This window comes from Passer domesticus, chromosome 13 (genome assembly GCF_036417665.1).
Source record: "Passer domesticus isolate bPasDom1 chromosome 13, bPasDom1.hap1, whole genome shotgun sequence".
NCBI classification, from domain to species: domain Eukaryota; kingdom Metazoa; phylum Chordata; class Aves; order Passeriformes; family Passeridae; genus Passer; species Passer domesticus.
The window spans coordinates 11543707-11565173 of NC_087486.1; the positions used below are offsets into that span (position 1 = coordinate 11543707).

Sequence of the window (21467 nt, forward strand, 5' to 3'; positions counted from 1 at the left end):
AAATTATTTTTGTGCTGACAGCATTCATTGGAAATATATTATTCTCTTCATGGATAACTGAACTTTAGCTGTCCAGTTGTTAGAGGAGTTAAATAAATCCTTTTGAAATAATGATGATATACAGCCATGCAAACATTCTGGATTAAAAACCTACAAATTAAAAAATGAAAAAGAGGGCATGTTGTCTCTATAAAGCTGCACATCCCCCCTTTATGACTCCCATGGAATCAAAACAAGGTATAAAGGGACTCTGACTCCAAGCCAAGATGGATAACATAGTACATAGGTGAACACTGAGTTTTCTTTAAAAAAAATTAAAGACGTTTTTAAAAGCAGTACAAGTGTTTGGAGAAAAAAACATTCTCCAGGCATTTGGAATGTTCAATTTATTGTGCAACATCTTTCAAGACTGGCTAGACTGAAGTAGAATCATCTTGGCTGGTAGCTACACAAGTCCACGTCGATTTTTCTTGTCTTTCTAAATGCTCAGCTGTTAGGGATTCAATCCACAGAAACACAATCTTGGCAGCATATTGTTCACATGTGTCTCTTCTTTTGATCATAACCATTCCTATTTCCTCACCTTTGCAAGTGCCTTAATGCAATCTTCAGCCTACTCTTCAAGTATTACTGTTCATTCTCTGCTGGTGTGTGGTATGTGACTGTTTCTAGTTCATTTAATCTCTTTTATTGAGAAACATGTTTGCACTCTAGCTGATAGCAATGAAATGATTTCAGCAAATGTCTGAGCATCCAGAGTGGGCCAATTTAATGATGGCAGCAAGGAAGCAATTGCAGTTGCTAATAGATTTTAATCCTCACGCCACATGAGAAGCCTGAGCATGCCTCTGATGGACCATGAGGAAGGGCAGAGGGGCAGAGCAGTTGCACCCTGAGCCAGACCATTCAAGTCCTGTTGTAACCACTAATTAATCACATAACAGATACTGTGCTGTACTTATGCTATGTGTCTTAATAGAAGTCTATTTGCTATTTCTATGAAACTAGAATAAATGTGTCCTTTTGCTCATTAATCCATTATAGATTGACTGTGAGAGCAGAATGTCCAATGCATTTAGAAGACTTTCCTATGGATGCACATGCTTGCCCCTTGAAATTTGGAAGCTGTAAGTTTATTTTAAATGGAGGTTTCTCCCATTTTTAGGCCACTTTAAAAGAGTATTTTGCAACTGAGAAAACCTCGAGGTTTTAATCTTGTGTATTTTTCACGTTTTTGTCAGGGTTGTATCTTTATTCTTTATATATATATAATATAATGGACCTCATTTATGTCTCTTAAATATCCTACAATGTGATGCCTGGACATTCACCAAAGATGAAAATGACAGTGTTCTAAATATCTAGAAAAGTAGTTTGTCACATAGAAAATGTTGTTAATCTTGTTGCTTTGTTTTGTTAAAACCCAGTATCAGTCCTAAAGAAAAGCAATATATGCTATGGATAACTAAATTCATTTAGGTGAAAACAGTTTTGCTACTGTAGTCTTGGTATGTTTAGATCAACATTTTTCCTAGCATTAGATGATACTCATATACACTCATGGAACAGTTTTGGAAGTGAAAAATCTCAGAAATCTCCAAATAGAGTTCTACACTTGCAGCATACATAGCCCTAGATGAGAGAACATACTGAACAATGTCATTGAAATATAATTGAAATCAGAATAATTGAAATCAGTGCAATCCCTGACAAAGCTTTTGATAAGGTTAATTTTCTCCAAAACTTCAGTGTGAATAGCAACCAGCCTGACACTTAACTAAACATACATAGTATTTTTGGAAATAAAACATTGAGAAAAAAAAAAAGACGATCTAATTTACTCTAGTTTGTTTAACACAAACAAGGAAGTTAAAATATATGGAAGATGTAATAGTGTACAAATTGTTTCCTCAATGGCTACTTTTTTCTAACAGAGTAATGAGTCGTTTCACTGGTAATGGTTACTTAGTGGCTTGATCAATTTTAGAAGTCAACAAACAGAAAACCCAATTCATTCTTCACGTGGTACCCGACAGGGTGATCATTTACTTTGGGCTGAATAGGTCTGTGTTTGCCTTTAGACAGCAATGATGTTTTGCCTTTAAAGAGCTGCTGATCTCCTAGATAAGGCTTAGAGAACAAAAAGCTCATACAACCTTGGAGTATAACTGACAAGAGTAGTTTGCTCCTTGATTGTTAAGTTTTCTAAGAGAGCACTTACAATAAATCTTTGCAAATATCTCCTGAAAGAGCGCAGAGTGGGAGGAAGCTTTACTCCAGTTTATAGCAGGACAGATACTGCAGTGAGTTCTTGATTAATAAGAGATCTGTGCACCCAAGATCCCAGCGAGATCAGGAGTGGCTGCAGGATGGAATTTCTTTTGATGTGCTCACTAAAGTGTCCCTGCAGGCATCGTGCAGGAACTGCGAGGCAGGGAGATGGCTGATGCTGCAACAAACCTGCTAATGACAATTTAAACCAGGACCAGTTTCCCAAAAAATTTGATTTACTAGACTGAATTTCATAGACACTACAAGACACCTATCACCACATCTGTGCATCACTGAACCATAGCCCAAACACCAGACCTTCCCTAGTCTGAACAATATTTCCCATTCTTTTCCTACACTGAGTTCTTTCTGGCTCACTGTGTCCAGATTAATGTACTCTTCATTCACACAGTGCACAGCTTTCCACATTACTGAGGACATTTGCTCAGTTAAATGACTAAGATTTGAAGAAATTATTAAATAAAGGGGATAGATAATGTGGATTTGCACAAAAGTCCAGAACCACACCAGAAGGCAAGCACAAGATAGCAGAAAAACATGCAAGTGTATCTGCATCTTTTGTATCTAAATTGATATTGTTATCCTTAAAAACATATTTTCATAATATACTTAATTTTCTTAATTGAACAAAAAAATCACAGATATTTCTGATAGAAAGACCATTTCTTACACCACTCAAAGGCAATAACTGATGTTCTAAACTCAGAGTATAACTGTGGACTGTCATGTTTTACAGGGTTTGTTTTGTTTTGGTTTTGTTTTGTTGTTTTGTTTTTGTTTTTTTTTTTTTTTAATGTGAACACTAGTGTTCAATGGCAGCTCTCCTAAAAAAAAGTAACTACAAATGCTTGGAAAGATCATTAGACAAAATCAAGGAGTTCTCAAGGCAACTTTTCATTCAGCCACTAAATTCAGGAGAGCTCCTAATTTGGGATTCTCATGGAGAGGAATTCCTTCTGTAACATGGTTTTAGTGCAAACACTACATGAAGAATTCACTGTTGGAAGCAGCCCTTAAAGCTGGATCTCCCCCTTCCTTCTCATCAGGTCATATGCTATAATTATTAAGTTATAGAATATTTCTCTCAATATTTCATTCTTGATATAAATAGAAATATCTCCAACAGGACAAACGGCTGGACCCAAGCAAGTTATGAAAGAGGGAGCCACTGTTACACATAAAAAAAGAATAGATCTTATAATTAATTTCCACTTTTTAAGTGAGAATCATATTTAAATACATTTGGGACATTTTTTGTCAAACTAAAGCAATTAATTATAATCATCTTAATGGACTGGAAAATTTACTGGGAATGAATTTAATTGTCACAAAATCCATGCTTAAAGTGCAGACTACAATCTAACACTTAGCTCCCCAAGGTAGTGTTTGCCTAGCTCCATTTGTTTTAGATTAAATTGGATAAGAGGTTTTTTATGTCCTCCACTGTTACTCATCACTTCTTGGAGCTGGATTCCTAAAAGCCTCACAATGAAGGAGTTGCACATCTCCTGTGGACTCTGCCCATACTGTAGGGACCAATAAATGTTTGACCCAGCTCCAAGGCTAAAGTGATTTGCCAAAGAGCAGCTTAAGCTAGAGGTTATTCCAGTGTAAATTCAATGTGACAAATGCAAAAGAAGTTCTGGAACAACAAAATGCCATATGTTGGCAAAACAAAATCAGAAGGGCAGATGCTCTCCTCAACTCTTACCACAAACATCTGATTGTCAGTTTAAAACTGAGGCCACTCTGGAAACCAGCAGTGACGGGAGCAGATGGCTGCATTGCTGCTTATGCAACGTGAATTGGAGGCTGAGGGGGGCAGCAGAATTGAGCACCAAATCTGGCAGCTCAGTTCTAGCTCTGCCCAGTGCAGCCCCTTCCCTCTAAACCAATCCAGTCATTCTCAGTAGCTCAGAAAAGCACTCCCTCCTCTTCCAAGCTATTCTCATATTCCAGAACAAATGCTTGAAAATTAATTTTATTACTGTCTTTATGTGACTAGATTAGCAAGTCAATTTCTGTGTTTACTCTGGCCATTATTTTTAAAGTCAGAATTATTAGGACATAGATTTGCTTTTGCTGTTGACTCCAAAAAAATATTCCATGTTACAGTGCTTAGGGAATACGAAGCCCAAAGATAAAAGCACCCTTCAGCTTCAATAATGCAGAATCAAATGCCATGCAATTAATTTACCAGCACATTCTACCCAACCAACTCCTCAATTAGTAGCTGTTATCTCTTACACTGATAAGGTAAAATTGCTAACTCGCAAATGAGGTCAAGTGAATCAAATTCCTTCCTTTCCCTTCCTGCTTGTCAATCTGAAAAAAAGGACATTTTCATCTTGTAGGTAGAATCCTTCTGTTATTTTGGATACCCTGAGATGTCCCTTTCTGCTCCAGCTGCCCTTGGTGGGTGCAGGCTTGATGCAGATTCTGGCCACACATTCATCCCCATTCATGCCTTTGGGTACTTTTTAGGTGTAAAGAATTACATGAGCTGCCTCTGTGTAGCAAATTAACTCCCACCCAACTGCTCTGAGGGAGAGCTGCCAGATTCCAGACCCCACAAAATGACAGCAGAATTTTACTGTGGAATTAGGATTAAAAATATTTATATGTAGCTTGATTCTGGAAAGAACATTAATAACAGCACAAAGCTCCTCAATGGCAAGTGTAGATGCTACTGAATTCTCTGTGTAACACACCAGACTGCTTGGGCTTGAAGAGCCCACAGCACTTTTCTTTTGTCTTGCTCCAAACTCAAGTTTGAGGACTATTCAGAAATAACCAAAGCCAAAACCAAAAAACAGACTAATTGTGATTTAAAGTTACTTTCTCCTAGGCAGCCTCAGAAGTGTCTGCTAGGCCCATTTTGCAGCAAGCACAGTGTGATGGAGCATGACCAAAGGGGAGCTGTAGCCAGGCTGAGGATGAGAGGATCACTGAAGCCACTCTGAGAAGGATTTACAGAGGCCCAGACAAGATCACACTATGAAATATTGAAAAGTTTGGGGCTCATCTTTCTTTACAATAGCTAGAAGTTAGAAAAAGCATTGGGGTTCTTGCATACTCATGAAATTCCACTTCTCACTCTCACTTCTTTACATATATATAAGAGAGAAATATATTCATTCCATAGAGGACCAACCTTAATCCAGCCCTACAGCAGATATTTAGCTATTGTGTAAAAATCAATTTTACTTCCTATAGATAAATTCCAGTAAGATAGTTGCGGGTTTCTACAGATAATTAAAGAGAATTAAATATTCAAACTATTGCTCAAAACATTGTTCTGACAAAGCCGTAAGGCAACAGAAAGTGCAAAGCTTAAATGCAATGTATTTCTTTCAAATTAGATGCTTACACCAGAGCAGAGGTTGTGTATGAGTGGACACGGGAACCAGCAAGGTCAGTGGTGGTGGCTGAGGATGGCTCTCGACTGAACCAGTACGATCTGCTTGGACAAACTGTGGACTCTGGAATTGTGCAGTCCAGCACAGGTCTGTGACAAATACTCTGCAAGGGTGATATTTAACTGTCAAAACATAATTCAGAGCAGGATTAAGAAATACAAAGACATAAGAGGGGTAAATGATAATATATGTACTTCAGATTGACTTGTAAAAGATAATACATCCTGGGATTATTTTCCTGCTTCAATTGGTGGTAAAAATATTTGAACCATTAAAAAGCTTGCTACAGTGTCAGATCTAGCCAGAAAAAACAATAATTTATGTAATAAAGAAGCACTCCTCATGTTTTTCTCATATTTGCTTACTATATAGGCTGATAAAAACAGCATAACAATATGAATCCTCAAAGATCATATTTCTGGGGGCAGTGAAGTCGCTAAAAGCAAGTACAGAGTTTCTCAAGGAAGTATTTAGAGAATGAAAAAAACTGTCATCAAACTCAAAACCATCTGTAACACCCAAAGATGATTTCCTTTAATTCTGGCACCAGCTTTAACTCCAAAAAATTAATGAGGTACAGAAATACAGCTGACATTTATAGTATGACATACCTGTGACCTTGAACCTGGCTACAACCCTTTATTTTTTAACTTTGCAGTGCTTGTTTCAAGATGTAAATTTTTTAAAGTTTATTTTCTAATAATTTGGATGATCTAAATGCAGTAAGAATCTGAGCACTGGGCATGAACAAGAGCTCAGTTGACCACATTCACTGGCCAGTGGACCAAAAGCAGCCCTGCTTTAGGGGAAGTGGTTGCACTGCTCTGGGTACAAACAACATTGTGACTTAGAGAGAAGTCCACTCATAACTGCATAAACCAAATTTCCTAATGTGTTGCTGTTAAAGCCAACGAACATTTAAGTGAAAGTGAGTCATCTTAAGGTGAACTGGAATTTGTGTCTGAATTTTTTATTTAGCTTGTTAAAATGTATTCATATGCTCTATTAAGCCAAGAAAAGCTCTCACAGACAAGTTTCTAGGTTACTGCTTGGAAGCTTCTGTTCAGTTGATATAAAAGTAAGTGGGATGGCAATAATAGGAACTTTGCATGAGAACAGCATCAACACAACTGCTCCCATTGCTGAGCACAGAGGTGTGCAACAAGCAGGTAAAAAGGGGAGAGCTCTTGACCTTCCCACAGGTGGAAATGTTGCCATTGGCTTTTCTGCAGCCAGTAATTCACCCCATCTGCATTTTGCTGGAAAGTCAGCAGGATTTGAGGGGAACTGCAGGGATCTCAGCTCTTGGTTCTCTCAGAGAGACCCTGCCAGCCTGCGGGGCTGCCTTTGCTCTGCTTGCTGCAGGTGCTCTAAGGGCAGCAGGAAGTCAGAAAACACTCAAGAGGGAGCACAACTAAACCAAATGGAAATGCCAAACATGGTTCAGGGTAATTAGACAGCAACGTGAGGAGCATGCTATAAACTATTAAGAAGAGCAGACAAGAAATTTTCAAACAGAACTGAAACATAAATTTAAGATTTCTTCATGCATTTCCATGAATAAACAATTTGTTTTGCCCATGCTATTTCAAAGATGTGAATTCTGCCTCCTTTTTCTACCTGAGGAAAATTCTTTACCATTACTATCTATAAAGTTAAATACAGTATAGTTAATACCTAAAATATGCTGAGATGAAGATATTGTTGTCTAGATGCTGAAAAGCATACAAAGAACTAAATGGAATAGTTACCAAAACTAAAAACAATCCCATTTCAGAATCTTTTTAGTATTTGCAAATTTACAGTCCTCTCTAATTACTACCTGATAAGTGTTGCAGTAATTCAGGCTGCAAAAGATAAGAATACACAGTTGAGGCAGAAACATATTTATTGCTTGCAAATTCAGTGTCTCAAAGGAAAATTCTTCATTATCTGCTTTGGAAAGAAAAATGTTTTGCTTTCCCCATACTAAAGGTGAGGATCGGAAGTGGTTAATAATCCTTTTTCTCTAGCCACAATTCATATTGACTCAGAAAGATTTTAAAATTATCCTTTCTGTAAGCACCTTAACAAACGCTTAAAGGGCTTGTGCAAGTTTCTATTTATATAGAATTATTTTGCCACCTTGAAAACACTGCTTTACATTGAGAAACATCAGGATTTATATTCAAAATATTCAAAACACTTTTTTTTTTCTTATCTCTGTAAATCTGCAGAGATGATGGTGTTCTTAAGAGTTTTTTTGACTGAGTTACATGGCATAAATAGTAAATGATAAATACTTTGTCTTAAATTTGTGGCAAGGAAAGCTTTATTTCTTTACCTACAGTAATAGAAGAAGAATTGTAACAGCTCAAACTCAGCCCACACCTCAAACTTCATGTCTGATGTGATGCACATTAACTTCAGGTGCTGATAATTCTGGTTTTTTACAAATCATTTACAGAACACTGAGAAATAGCTTTAATGTATCTTTACTGAATAATCAACTACTTTCTTCTATGGGCACAGATTAGTTTATACCACCTGTACATTTTGACTCAATTATTGCAATATTAAGGGCTGATTAAAAACTGCACCTACAAAAGCACTGAAAACAGGCACAAATGCTTCCAGACCTACTGGAAATATTCCAGCATGGACAGTCATTCAGAAATAAAATGTGTATTGTGTATTACATATAAACTAATTTAAACATTGGAATAAATAAAATGAAAACCAGATTTATCTGCACAACACAGTTATTTGTAGAAGACTTCAGGAATTACAATTTAGCTAAGAAGAAATACCTTTCTTTCTAACTTCCTTGGATAAGAAAAGATAAGAGCTAAGAGAATATAAGGTGTATAAGCTACAACTTGTGAAAGCCTAGCAATCAGACACTGTGAATATAGGCAATATTTTGCTCAAGAGCTATTTGAAATTCTAGATTGTAAGGAATTTTATGACTGTATTTCAATGCTTTCAAAATAGAATTCCAGAGGAACTGGAAAGTTATGAGAGTGATCAGCAGCTGTCATAAATGTGGCGACGCTGTTCAATTAAAGAAAGACGGGAAATATGGAAAGCCAAGAATGCAGTGAATAACTGGAGTGCTTTCATGTCCTGCAGTCAGCTCAATCAATCTTATCAAACATCTACTATCTTTTAATAAGTGGCTGCCCAGTGAGTGCAGTCCATTGGTGCTGTGGAAACTTCAGGACGTGGCTGTGCCTTGTAAGTGAAGTGCAGAGCATCACTGCAGGCCCGGCTCTGCCCTGCTCACTCCTCCCAGCACTGCCTTTATCTGGCTCCCAGCTCAGACCTGCTGCAGTGCTTAACAGATGAGAGTAATCCCTGTCTTTTTAATTGCCTTTATGCTTTGGATCTTGTTCTCATTTTCCAGAGGTTAAAAATACTTTGATAATTTAGGCAGCTAAATAAAGCATCAGAGTACAGTGGTGTGTTCACTCTGTATTCTTAGCTTGCCATCTACAATCAGTGAATTAATTCTGACACACCGTTGTGTGCATTCTATATCTGATTGCATTAAAATAGTTTCCCACGTCATATTTTAAGGAGATAAAATTAAATTATTGGCTCTCCTAGCCAAGACTGGCACCTTTTGTAAGATCATAATCTCTGGTACAGAGGAGAAAGAGTTTGTTTCAGTGAAAAGTAAAGAAAGGTGAGCAAAATTTAAGTAATAATTCCCACTATACTACAGCCATTCCCATTTTTGAAATTAAAAAAAAAAATCCTTGTATATCCTTTGCTTTACCATTCAATTTAAAATTTATTATCTTTTCTCCCTTTGCTGCTGTCTTTTATATTGAAAGAGTATTGTCATATGTTATAAATAAGCTTTCCTTGGGGCTAGAAATTGAGCAAGATTGCTCAAATGGATGTTCTTCTGGACTCTGCATTATAGAAATGGGCATTTGACATGCTCTGTGCATAAGCAGTCAATGTCTAGACATAGTTTTTCAATCAAGTTTAAGCTTTTCCTGTACAAGAGCAGTTTTCTTCTTCCATCTGCCTACATTTTAAAATAGAACTACAGTAATTTCACATGTCATCTCTAATCTAGACAGAAGTTTCCACTCAGTTACGTGTCTACTTGTTTCATTTCTAAGATCTTCATTGTATAATAAGAAGAATCAGTCTACTAAAAAAAATATAAAATAAAAACAATAGGTTTTTCAGTCTTTGGAGAATATACTGTTTGCCAAAATCCATTTTAAATTATATAAATAATGATCTGAAAATGAGCAATATTTGCTCTGCTGGCAAGAAAGGTTTATGGAACGAAGTAAGTATATTAGAATATTAGATATATTTATATTTATTATTGAAAGTATAAATCAAATTTATTTATATATAAAAAAAAATAATGTTCATTGCTTTTGGGGTACCCAGCTCATACAACTTCATAGCTCCAAAAGCATTAGGGCTAATGAAAATATTGTGTGCTATTCTTGTAGTAATCATTTATTTCAGGAGAGAGTAATAATTTACTAAGGTCCTAAATTAGCAGAACAGAGACACTTCAGAGTACATAAAGCACCAACAGTGGTAATGGAAATACCATCACATCAGCAATTACATCTTAAGCTTGGCCCAACAGAAACACTTTTGGGAGGTTGTCTTGATTGAGTCTTTGGATTATGTTTACATGGTTATGCTGTGGTGGCTTTCCATCCTCTAATGGAATAAGACCTTCCTACAAGAGCTTTAAACAGCCACCAGTCAATGCAGACTTTCATTCTCTACTCAGCAGAGAAAATATGTAAATTTAATTAGCATTTCCCAGAAATATCTAGTTTCGTATTATTAAGGAAAAATTTTACAACCCGCCAGGTTTATGAAATGTTTTCTTCAAAGCTGACCCATTTTGATTTGAGGACTTCTATTTTATAATAGGGGTGAATCTAATGAAAAATACTTCCTACAAAGACCTCTGATGTGTATATTTATAAAAGCTTTAATGTTCTTTTTTCTTGGTTTTAGGGGAATATGTTGTTATGACTACACATTTTCATTTGAAGAGGAAGATTGGTTACTTTGTCATCCAGACTTATCTGCCATGCATCATGACAGTGATACTGTCACAGGTGTCCTTCTGGCTTAACAGAGAATCTGTTCCAGCAAGAACTGTATTTGGTAAGCAAGACCTATAAACCTCCTGGCAATCATGAGGCAATTGGGTTTCAGAAATGTTATTGTAAATGTAGTTATTGTAACATGGTATTGGAGAACAGTGTGAGCCTGGACATGCTGCACACACAAGAGCTAACAAATTTCATTGTGAAAATATAGGTCCAAAGCTTTTAAACTGATTTGGAACTGAGTGTAAAAAGAAACCTGAAAATACCTCAAGCCATCCATTACCATTTGAATATTCCAAAACAATCAGATTATGAATAAAACATCTCTGACAATGGCAATAACGTTAATCATGGGCTTATCAAAAAGGATTTAGTCAATGGGTATCTGTCACTTGACATCTTTAGGCCCTCGGAAAATTCTTATTTTAATTTTTTTTTTCCTTAATCCCTTTTACAGGCTACTGTTAGATCAGCACCAATTTATCGTGCTTACAGCAGTGAATACATGCACTCAGGGAATGCAGTGAGCAGGCAAGCTACAAGACCCTCCAGTTTATACAGCTGGTCACTAGAATTTAACTAGAATTTAACTGCTTGCAAATGCTTATCTTAAAATTCTTATATTCTTTCATATTCTTTGGGGACATTAACCCAAGTCAAGTAAAAATTAAAAAAAAAAAGGCAATGAATTTTTATTTAGGAAAGCTAGAACCTGAGATTTCTGCTCTGTGACCTGGTCCTGGTGATATCCAGATGGGACTGCTGAACACCTTTGGCAGGAGGTGGAAGCATCCCCAGCCAAGCTGGCTTTGACACTCGCTTTGCTGCCTCAGGGCACTGCAAGGACAGGATGCTTTGGGCCCTCTGGCTTTGCCAAAGAAAATTAACCCATTTATTCTGAACATGGCAAAGTCAGAGAGTCACTGTTGAGAAATGCAGCCTCTGAAGCTCGTGTTGAACAAGAGCTATTTTTATGGATCTTGCACCATTCACAGCTGTGCTTTAGTTTCTCAGTTTCTCTGGAAATCAATCACAACTTGCATAGCCTTAGACCTCATGAACCAAGCAGTGGCTTTCTGTTGATAGACAGATGTGCATTGACAGAACAGTGTTTTAGACTGCAGTATAATTAAATTTGATTTACATAATATTGTTTAGATTAGCAACTAAAATTAATCCTGAATTTTTAACATCAGTTTTGCTGAGAACTACACTACTAGAGAGTTTTATAGTCAAATCCATTGAAATTGTAACTATTTTACCTCTTTTTGCACATACCATTTAAAAAGAAATGTCTGATCATCAGTTTGAAATGCTGTACTTCACGGTCATTAGATGGAGAACAGAATTTCCTAGTCTCAATGGATAATATATAATACTGCCCAATTTTCAAACTGCTATCTTCACAGGCTCAAGAACCCACAAATTTCTCAGTTTTCATTTTAGAAGAAGTTATTTAGAAAATATTCTTGGGTTTGCTCCATCATTATGTATCAAGATAGCTTTTTCATTTCAAAATGGCAGTGAAACAAAGAACATTTTGCATGAATTCATTTACACACAGAAGCACAACACTGATCTTACAGCCCACTCAGTACCACAGATAATAAAAGTTATAAACCTTTCTTCTGCTACTATGTGAGAGAAACATAAGGTCACTAGCAATAAGTCACAGAACACATTTGGTTGCATCTCAAGAAAAAGAAATTGCTTCCTCATTAGGCACTAATAATTCAAGCTCTTCACACTACCACGTAAATATGTTGTTCATTAATTGACCTATTTCAGAGCACTGCTCATTTCCACTAACAGTGCAGCAAAGATGAACTCGAGACACATTCGAGACATGACAGTGCAGTTGTCAAGGTAACTTGTGGACATGTGATTTGATGTAAATGCCTTGCGTGCACTCGGAGATTCATTTTCCAAGCAGCTGCAAGCAGAGTGAATTCAGTACAGTCCTGCTTGCTCTTGGGGCCAGGTGAGAGGAAAGGTTCAGCAGTGAGAAGCTCTGATATCAGAAATGCAAATTGCATTGTCATTCTTACATAAAATCTTTGCTATGTTCATGGCGTCAGTGACTAAAGGGACAGAAATCTGTAAAACCAACAATAAAAAAAAATGAAATAACACATAATTCTTTGTGCCCTTGAAAATATCTTTGAAGTATAGTAGTCCAAATAAGCTGAAGCAAGTTTTTTTTTTTTGTTTTCTAAGTGTCTCAGAACTGCTGCAAGAAAGAACTAAAGATATTAAACTGCTACATCTGTAGTATAATTTGCAGCACATAATAAAGAGCTGCAACGAAATCCCTCAAATACCAGGACGAGTAAAGTAGTTCACAAATTATACTTCCATTCCACCTTTAAAAATAGTATTCTGTTACAACATCATCAAAGAATAAAAGCATAAAAAATGTTTTGAAAATCCTGCAACTTCCACAGAAGCGGAAACCTGATATCCTCGTATAGAAACTGAACTCAGATGGGGAAGTTTGTAACAGCCAGGGATGTAGAAAAGGTTTTACCACCTCTAGCAGCTGGGCAATGAAGCACAAAAAATGTCCTGTAGAAACAAACTCTGCTTTGCAGGAGTGACAACTGTGCTGACCATGACTACCCTGAGCATCAGCGCGAGGAACTCGCTGCCCAAGGTGGCCTATGCCACAGCCATGGACTGGTTCATTGCTGTCTGCTACGCCTTCGTCTTCTCGGCGCTCATCGAGTTCGCCACCGTCAACTACTTCACCAAGAGAGGCTACGCCTGGGACGGCAAGAGCGTCGTCCCAGAAAAGGTAACGCCTCCCCACATCCACCCCAAAAGATCACACTCTGCCACAGCTGGTCACTCTGTGGGGTTTAGCGCATTAACAACTCTTATTATGTACAACAGGTGTTACTCCAGGAGAGTTTACTCCTGTGTCCACACACAGCATTTCCATGCCATGGTTACATTTAATACCTAAATACTGCTTCTGACATACTGGGTGATAATGCTATTAATAATGAAATATTCTACTGAGATTTTGACTTTGGGAATTGAGCGGGAGAAAAGATCAACGTGTATTATTTTAAGGGAAGGAAATTGTTTTTTTATGTTTGAACAAGAGAAAGTGTAGATACCTCAGTGTAAATGAAAAAAAAAAAAAAATTGGCTGCAGTTTTTGACAGTTCCCAAGGTATAGTGCTCCCCAGCACAAAATTCAGAAGGATGCTCTATCATCATCACCAAATCAATCATCAGAGGAGTTTTTGTTGCCTTTCTTAACTATGGGAAAAATGTTCTTACTTAGAAGGAGGAATTGAGAGTTGTGCTGGGATTGTACAATGCTGATCTCTACCTCCATGAATGCACCGGAGAAAACTCCCATTCACTCCTTTAGGACTGGGATCAGACCTGGTCTGTAAACCACAGGTTCATCAAGAAATTGTTGAGGATATTTAGGGGATGAAAGAGAAGTTTACTGTTTACTGTGAATTACCATGTCAGCTGCTCCTGTGAGCAAACTAATTCATTTGGGTTAACTTCCCCGTGAACACTCACAGACTAGAGATCCAACAGAGCAGGTATTTGGGGGAGCAGATGTAACTCACTGGTATGCAAAGATATGTTCTAATTCACAATTATGTGCATATATATTATTTATGTATATTAGTTGTGCAAGTCAGTGAAAAAAAACCTCCAAATTAAATTAGGGCATTTATACAATGGCAACTACTACAAAATTATTGTAGAAAAAATGAGTGAAGTATCAAAACAAGCTTACAGTAATGAGCTGCACAACTGCTGCTGAATGTTGAGTTTTCAGTTATTGATGATACTTTCACTGAAAATAATTTTTTTATTCTTTTTGTTTTCATGACATTTGTTATAAAAATGAACTGCACTGATAGAACTGTATCCTTAAATATTAAATATAAATTAGCAATTGCCTTGCTAATTTATCCTCCCTTGTAATGTAGTTACTATAATAAGCTGTTTCATTTGTTACCAAGAAAATTACATTCTAAAAAAAACCCCTACACAATACCCACCACAATAAACATAGTTTAAAACATTGGAAGATTTATGGCTTTGTGCTTGTTAGCAGTTAAAGGACTTTATGTGTCATTTGCTGGTACCTGTGAGTTTTCCGCAGTGAGGAAAAGCAAGCAAGGCAAGCTCACAATGATCACAGCTTAATCAAATTTAGAGCTCTAATTAGCTGTCATATTGCTTGTTCATGAAGTTGAATTTGACATGAAATATTAAGACCCAGGCTGGTATCAGGGTTTTCTGTGGATCAGATTTCTAGTGACATTTAAATCTATTGAAAGGGTTTCCCCTGAGACTTCAGTGAAGCTGCTCTTTGTCTGCTGGATTTATTGCTGCTCACCAGAGTATCTGAATGAGCAGCAAACAGGATTGCCTTTACACTCAGCAACCATGTTAGCAGCCTCCCTACCTGGGAGCGGAAAGAATGGACAGCCAAAAAGCAACAATGAAAAAAACCAAACAACTCAAAACAAACAAAAAACCCCAAAAAGCCAAACAAAGCAAAACAACAAAAAACTAACATAAACAAAATAAAACCTGACATGCTTTTTTTTTTTCTGGAATATTTTTAACCTGTTTGTTCTGAAGAGTTGAAGCTTCTTCTTGGCCTGAAGCTAAGAATTTTATTGCCATGAATTAAAAAATGTCTACATCAGAGACATTAGGTGAACACCTTTCCTTACTAAGTAGCATGATTTTAATATTTGAGCCTACATTTCCTTCCAGCATGGGGCTCCAAAGCTGTTCCTCCACAAGCCTCTCCTCCACTTGCCCTCAGGCTTCTGCAGCTTCATTTCCTGTTCCCATGTGCCCAGCAGGAGTCTGTCCACTCCCTGAAATGTTCACCTCTTGAACAAGAATTTTTTTATCAAAACTCCATTATTAAGGGGTCAAAGTAGCCATTAACCTATAGTTGGTCTGTCATTAAAAGTACTGTGGCCACATAAAAGTATTGCCTCCCTGGGAGAGCTGCTTCTTGAAAACAGAGAATTGTGTTTGCTGTCTCATGAAATGACATAACAGATCAAATTCCACTAATATTTTCTCTTCAACCATATCTTCCCCCCATCCCAAGAGGATGAAGTGGATAACATTTGCCTTTTCTTTTTGTGGCAAATACTACCTGAAAATTTTGCTAAGCTGTTGGAGTTGGTTTTTGCTATATGCTTTGTTGTTGGGTTTTTTTCTCATAATTGGAGGAATCCTTACACATTCTTAATAACCCACTACATCTCTTCTGTATTTATCATTGGGCAGTGGCTGAAGAACAGGTTTGGTCTGCCAGAAACTGGACAGTTGAATCCTAACTGGTATGCCCAAATGTCAAAATTTATTTTTTTTCCTACAACTAGATCCCAAAAATAGAATACTAGAAAATATAAGGACCTAGGGATAAAATAAGTTTAAATAAGCTCAATAAGTCCTCCTCCCCTAAAAGATATTCAATATATTCTTGTTTGAACAATATAAGTAGGTGGATGAACAAGTCATACAGACATTAAAGTCTTCGCATATGGAATGCTATTTCAGCCATTATGTTCCAATTTTAAGATTCAAATAAGAACATTAAGTTCCTAATCCATAATTCATGTGCCTCTGGTGTAAACCATTAGTGAGCAGAATACTGACAGCTTTGCATCTTCCTGAGTAAACCACTCCTTTAGTGCATGGTTACATGATAATTTAGTGTGTATTTTTGTGTATAAATTATGTAAAAACTCTTCATATCACAATATTTGTCTTAATGTTGGAAGGCTACATTAAGAATTTGGCATCCTGTAAGTTTCTATCCTGATCAAGAGAAACAGTTTGTGAGACTATTGAGCTATGAGTGCTTTGTCACTGCTGATTATCATTAAAAGTGATTTTGCCAATGAGCCTAGCTATCAGGTCTCATTTTTATTGATCACCTAATTTGGTTTACCAAATACAAGTAATACAAATGGATGATTTTGTATTTATTGTCACCTAAATATTTTATACGAGTTATATACCCAGAACTAACTTCTCTCTTACAGCTTATTACACTTTGTGGTATGGATTTGATTAATTGCAGAATGTTACAGTGCTTTTTCATATTTTCATGTGTTGAGAAGGTACTGAGGATGAAATATTTTCTTCTTTCTTCAGCCAAAGAAAGTGAAAGATCCTCTCATCAAGAAAAACAACACCTACACAGCTGCAGCTACAAGCTACACCCCTAATATTGCAAGGGACCCTGGGCTGGCAACCATTGCTAAAAGTGCAACAATTGAGCCCAAAGAAGTGAAGCCAGAAACAAAACCTGCAGAGCCCAAGAAAACTTTTAACAGCGTCAGTAAAATTGATCGGCTATCAAGAATAGCCTTCCCTCTGCTTTTTGGAATCTTTAACCTGGTCTACTGGGCTACCTATTTAAACAGGGAGCCCCAGCTAAAGGTTCAAACTCCACATCAATAACCTCATTTATTCATATAGTTCTGTTTTGTCTTTTGCTCTGGGAATTGCTTCCCTTTTTCACATACAGTAATTCCCATTTGCTTCATTGCCTCTGTCTTAAAGAAAATAAAGGTTTCTTTAGTTAGCAAAAGGTAAAATATATCTGTATATTTCAAAAAACTGTGTGTGAGCGAGAGAACATTATAAACTATATACTTTGGAGAAGTGATTTTGGAAATGGAAAAGAGTTATAGAGTAATGGGAGGGTGGCAAAAAAAAAAGAAACCATTTGTAGCAAGCTTAGTACTGAATATCCCCAAAAGATAGTGTATAGGTAGATGAAAAAGATATTTTTATTCAGAAGATTGTAGGGATGGGGGAAATATTCTTTATGACATTCCTGATGCACATCTTAGACTGTATCATTTATTCAGCCACTGTTTATAATCTTTTCAAGGATGCAAAGCTTTCCATTTGCTGAATCCTGTAAGATATATTATTTTCCTAATCCCTTTTCTCTTCTATGTTCCAAACTACCTGACTTATAATATTAAATAGTCTTTAATGAGAAAGGAAATCTACTCACTCTAGGTACAGTTTGTCACTGTATAGCACATAAGATCTAATGGTAACAAATGCTTTAATCTGCTCTCTTACTGCAAGCTTTTTCCAAGCATTAAGTTGTCACTAGACTAGATTTAAAACCAGTCGCACAACCAAGTGCAGATCCCAAATTTCTACTATCACCTGTGTAATCCAAACAATTCCTGGATGCTTTAAAGATAGGTTTTATTCATCACTATGTTTTAGAGAGTTAAAACAAAAAAAAAAACAACAAAATTTTTGCAAGCTCTAGATATGTTGAATGTATTCTTTTATAAAATGATACATTAAAAGAAGCTTTAGATTGAGATTTATGAATAGAAGAAAGATAAAATATAGTATTTAAATAATATCTGTAAATATGCAGCATGAGATTGTACATTTTTTTACTTTTTTAAAGTTGTGTTCTTAAAACATTGTGTAGGATTCACCTCTTAGCTCTTAATATGTTGTTAAATGCTCAATAAACATATTTAGAGCCTGAATTAAAGGAGAAAAAAATAAATCAGTGGTACTGGAACACTTACAAAAATAAATAAGCAGAAAGTGCTTGGAATTTATTCCATTTGTAAAGTGGTTAAGTGTACAGCAGCTTGCAATTTGACAATGTCATCCAATGTATACTATTAGATTAATGACTGGTCTGCTCAGGTCATGCATAAACACTAAAGTATGGGATTATATTTGGTAGGTAAAAATGGTGAAATATTTGTTAAGACAGAAGTTCATCTGTATATTACTGCTATATTTGCTGAAACATAACTGTTACAATAAGCGATGTAATATATGTAGCATTAAATACAAAGAAGTCATACATAAAAGAATGTACAGGAAAATAGATTTTATTGAGTAAACTTACTACATTTCATTTTTACTGTAGCAATATATTTGTAGGAACAATATGTAAGGGCTTTAAATACAAGATGTCCATTTTGCAGGTATTGTGCTCCCTTTAAAAAAAAATTCTAGTCAGTATCATTACTGCTAACTCTTAGAAATAAACTTTCAGATGAAGTTTTTTCAAAGAGACTGGAAGAATGGTGGATATTTGCAAGAATCAATTAAAAAATGTAATTTATGCTATTGAATGGATTTTGAAACAGTGCTACATGAGCCTCCAGAGAAAGAGCTACTGAAAGTCAAGTTTAATAGGCAGTGATTTCTAAACTCTTAATCAAAAAGTTGACATTCTCTATCTAAAAAAGGAAATATTTAATGTTTGATTTAGAGACTTTTTTTTAAATAATTCTTCATTGTCTAACATTTAGTCCTGTCTGAACTTGATAAGTTATCTGATTGGATCTTATTTAAAAGGGGATGTTTCATCTCTGATATCATGTGTAGATATATGTATAGAAAAAAATAAACTATGGCTCTTTAACTTCTGTGTACTTGTTTATCTTGTTATTTTTGGCGTTAAACTAGTGTGTTCATTTAGGGCATTTTATCTTTCTAGCAATTCATAGCTACCTTTTGGTCTGCATTTTGCACATTAGATGTGAATATTACTTATCTAGTCTGCTTTTTGCTATGCAATGATTGCATTATACCACCTCTTAGTTAGTCTATGCCAATAGTATTATACTGTATAAACTTGACTGCACAGTTTATCAAAGACAAGGTATTCTCTATGTAGCTTTTTTACAATGCTTTGCTAAACCATGTAATAATAGTAAGTCTTCCTTGAAAATAATGATACACTCTTATAGAGGACAGTTTCTGTTTACTCCTGAGATAATTTTAAAAAGATGACATTGAATGTTTATTGCACCTCAGTGCAGTGATGTGGCAATAAAACCTAAATCTAATAGAGGTTGTTTATGGCAGAAGCATGTATTGCTTTACAGAGTTTAGCAAAAGCTCTTTATTTTATGTCAGACTGTAATTCTATTATAATAATAAAGCTAAAAATGTTCAATAATGCAAGTGAATGTTTTACTTTGGTTTTCTTTAGTTACTGCCTTTTATGACACATTGCTTGATTAGCTGCTATTCATTCAGAGCCTTCGTTTCCTTGGATTTGGTAATGAATGCAGTTTTAATAGATGTGATTTTCTGCACAGTGTTTTCCAGGGACAAATATAACAGGAATGTTTCACAAATCTGATTTGACATTCAGAAAAGATAGCTCACTCTGTACCATGTATATCCAGTAAGGCAATTAATTGCATCAGATGAACAATTGTTAAGGTTTTGTATCACAACACTGACTCATACAAGGTAGGAACAGAATAAAATGCATTTTCTCCCAGATGAAATGGCAGATAAACCAGAGATGGAGAGTAAACGTATGACTATTTAAGCTAGATATTTAACTGGTTAAATAAACACACAGATCTAAGAAAGACTGTTAGAAAAGAACCCCAGGCTGTATAAAATAATATTACACTTATTAATATAGTTGTAGGGATAGCTTTCAAACAAGCATATGTATATCTTGGAAATTTTAGTTTTCAACTCCTCTTTCTTTCCCAAAGAGAAAAAAGGAGAGAGGAAAAGTCATTCCAGTGCATTCAGCCCCCAAACTCTCTTGGAAATGATGCTGGAAAGCAAGGCTTGTGGTCTTCATGTACAGACATACAGCTTTAGAGGATCCCAAAGGCTGATATAAGTTTATATTTGTATATAACAATATTCACAGTGTCCTCAAGCATAAGTCCTACAGAAGGCTTCTTCAAAATGGAAGGAAAGACTGAAAGGACTCAGGTTCTATCAATTTATTTTGCTTTCCTCTATTTTGAATGAGGATAATGCAGTCTGAATCCCTTCTCCTTGCCTCCTACAACTGACTCCACGGAGATGAATCCCTATGAAAACCCACACGGGCTTTTCTGGAAGAGGATGGTAAAGAAAGTATTTGAACACCCACCTCCTGTGTTCACATGCCAGATGCAGAGCATACATGGGGATTCTCACATCTTGTCACTGCTCAGACATTTTTAGGCAGAATTTTACTCAAGTAAAAATGAGTCAAAATGTCTAGAGGCAACAAGATTTGACTCAGAGGCAAAAAAAAAAAAAATATATATATATAACACTATTCAGTTTCACAGTGTGGAAGAACAGCCTCGTCAGGTGACAGATTCACAGCCACCAGTCAGTCCAGCATGGCACCCTGACATGGGAGTTCTGTTTGTTCTGATGTTACATCAACAGAAGCTCCTTCATTTTTCCTTGAATCATCCCTAGAAGCTACTGCAGAACTTTCTTAATGATCAAGAACCTTTTTTACACCACCCATGACTTTTCTAATTAAATTCTTGCTCTTGGACTCTAAGACCAGAAAAACCTGATTTTCTTTCTATCTCCTTCTATTTTTCATCAATATAATAAATAATAACAGCTTATAAAACACTCTAATGCCTGGAAAATGGGGCACACATGCTTCAAGGAGCAAGTAATAAGATAACTTCTTTTAGCCTGTGCTTTGTATCTCAATGACTGTCCAAATAAATTAGTGTGACTGGGCAAAGTCAAACTTTTTCTTATGGGCTGCAAAAAATATCAGTCATACTTTAAAATCTAAAAATGCTAGATCTCCTCAGACTTTCTATAGCAGATCCACTGAAGAAAAATATCCTTGTGCTATGCATAAACATGACATAGCTTAAAT

At 36.1% G+C, this 21467-nt stretch overlaps 1 protein-coding gene across 3 annotated transcripts in view; it reads left to right on the forward strand.

The window, feature by feature from the left end:
* The window catches only part of GABRA1 (gamma-aminobutyric acid type A receptor subunit alpha1), a 41323-nt gene extending 21543 nt beyond the window's left edge, over positions 1-19780 (forward strand). For all 3 annotated transcript variants that reach the window (XM_064387379.1, XM_064387381.1, XM_064387382.1), the window contains exons 6-10: positions 1045-1127; positions 5655-5798; positions 10701-10853; positions 13390-13592; positions 16964-19780. In XM_064387379.1, coding sequence (XP_064243449.1) covers positions 1045-1127; positions 5655-5798; positions 10701-10853; positions 13390-13592; positions 16964-17272 — 892 coding nt within the window. In that variant the 3' untranslated portion in view covers positions 17273-19780. The remainder of the gene's footprint in view (positions 1-1044; positions 1128-5654; positions 5799-10700; positions 10854-13389; positions 13593-16963) is intronic.
* The last annotated feature ends 1687 nt before the right edge of the window (positions 19781-21467 follow it).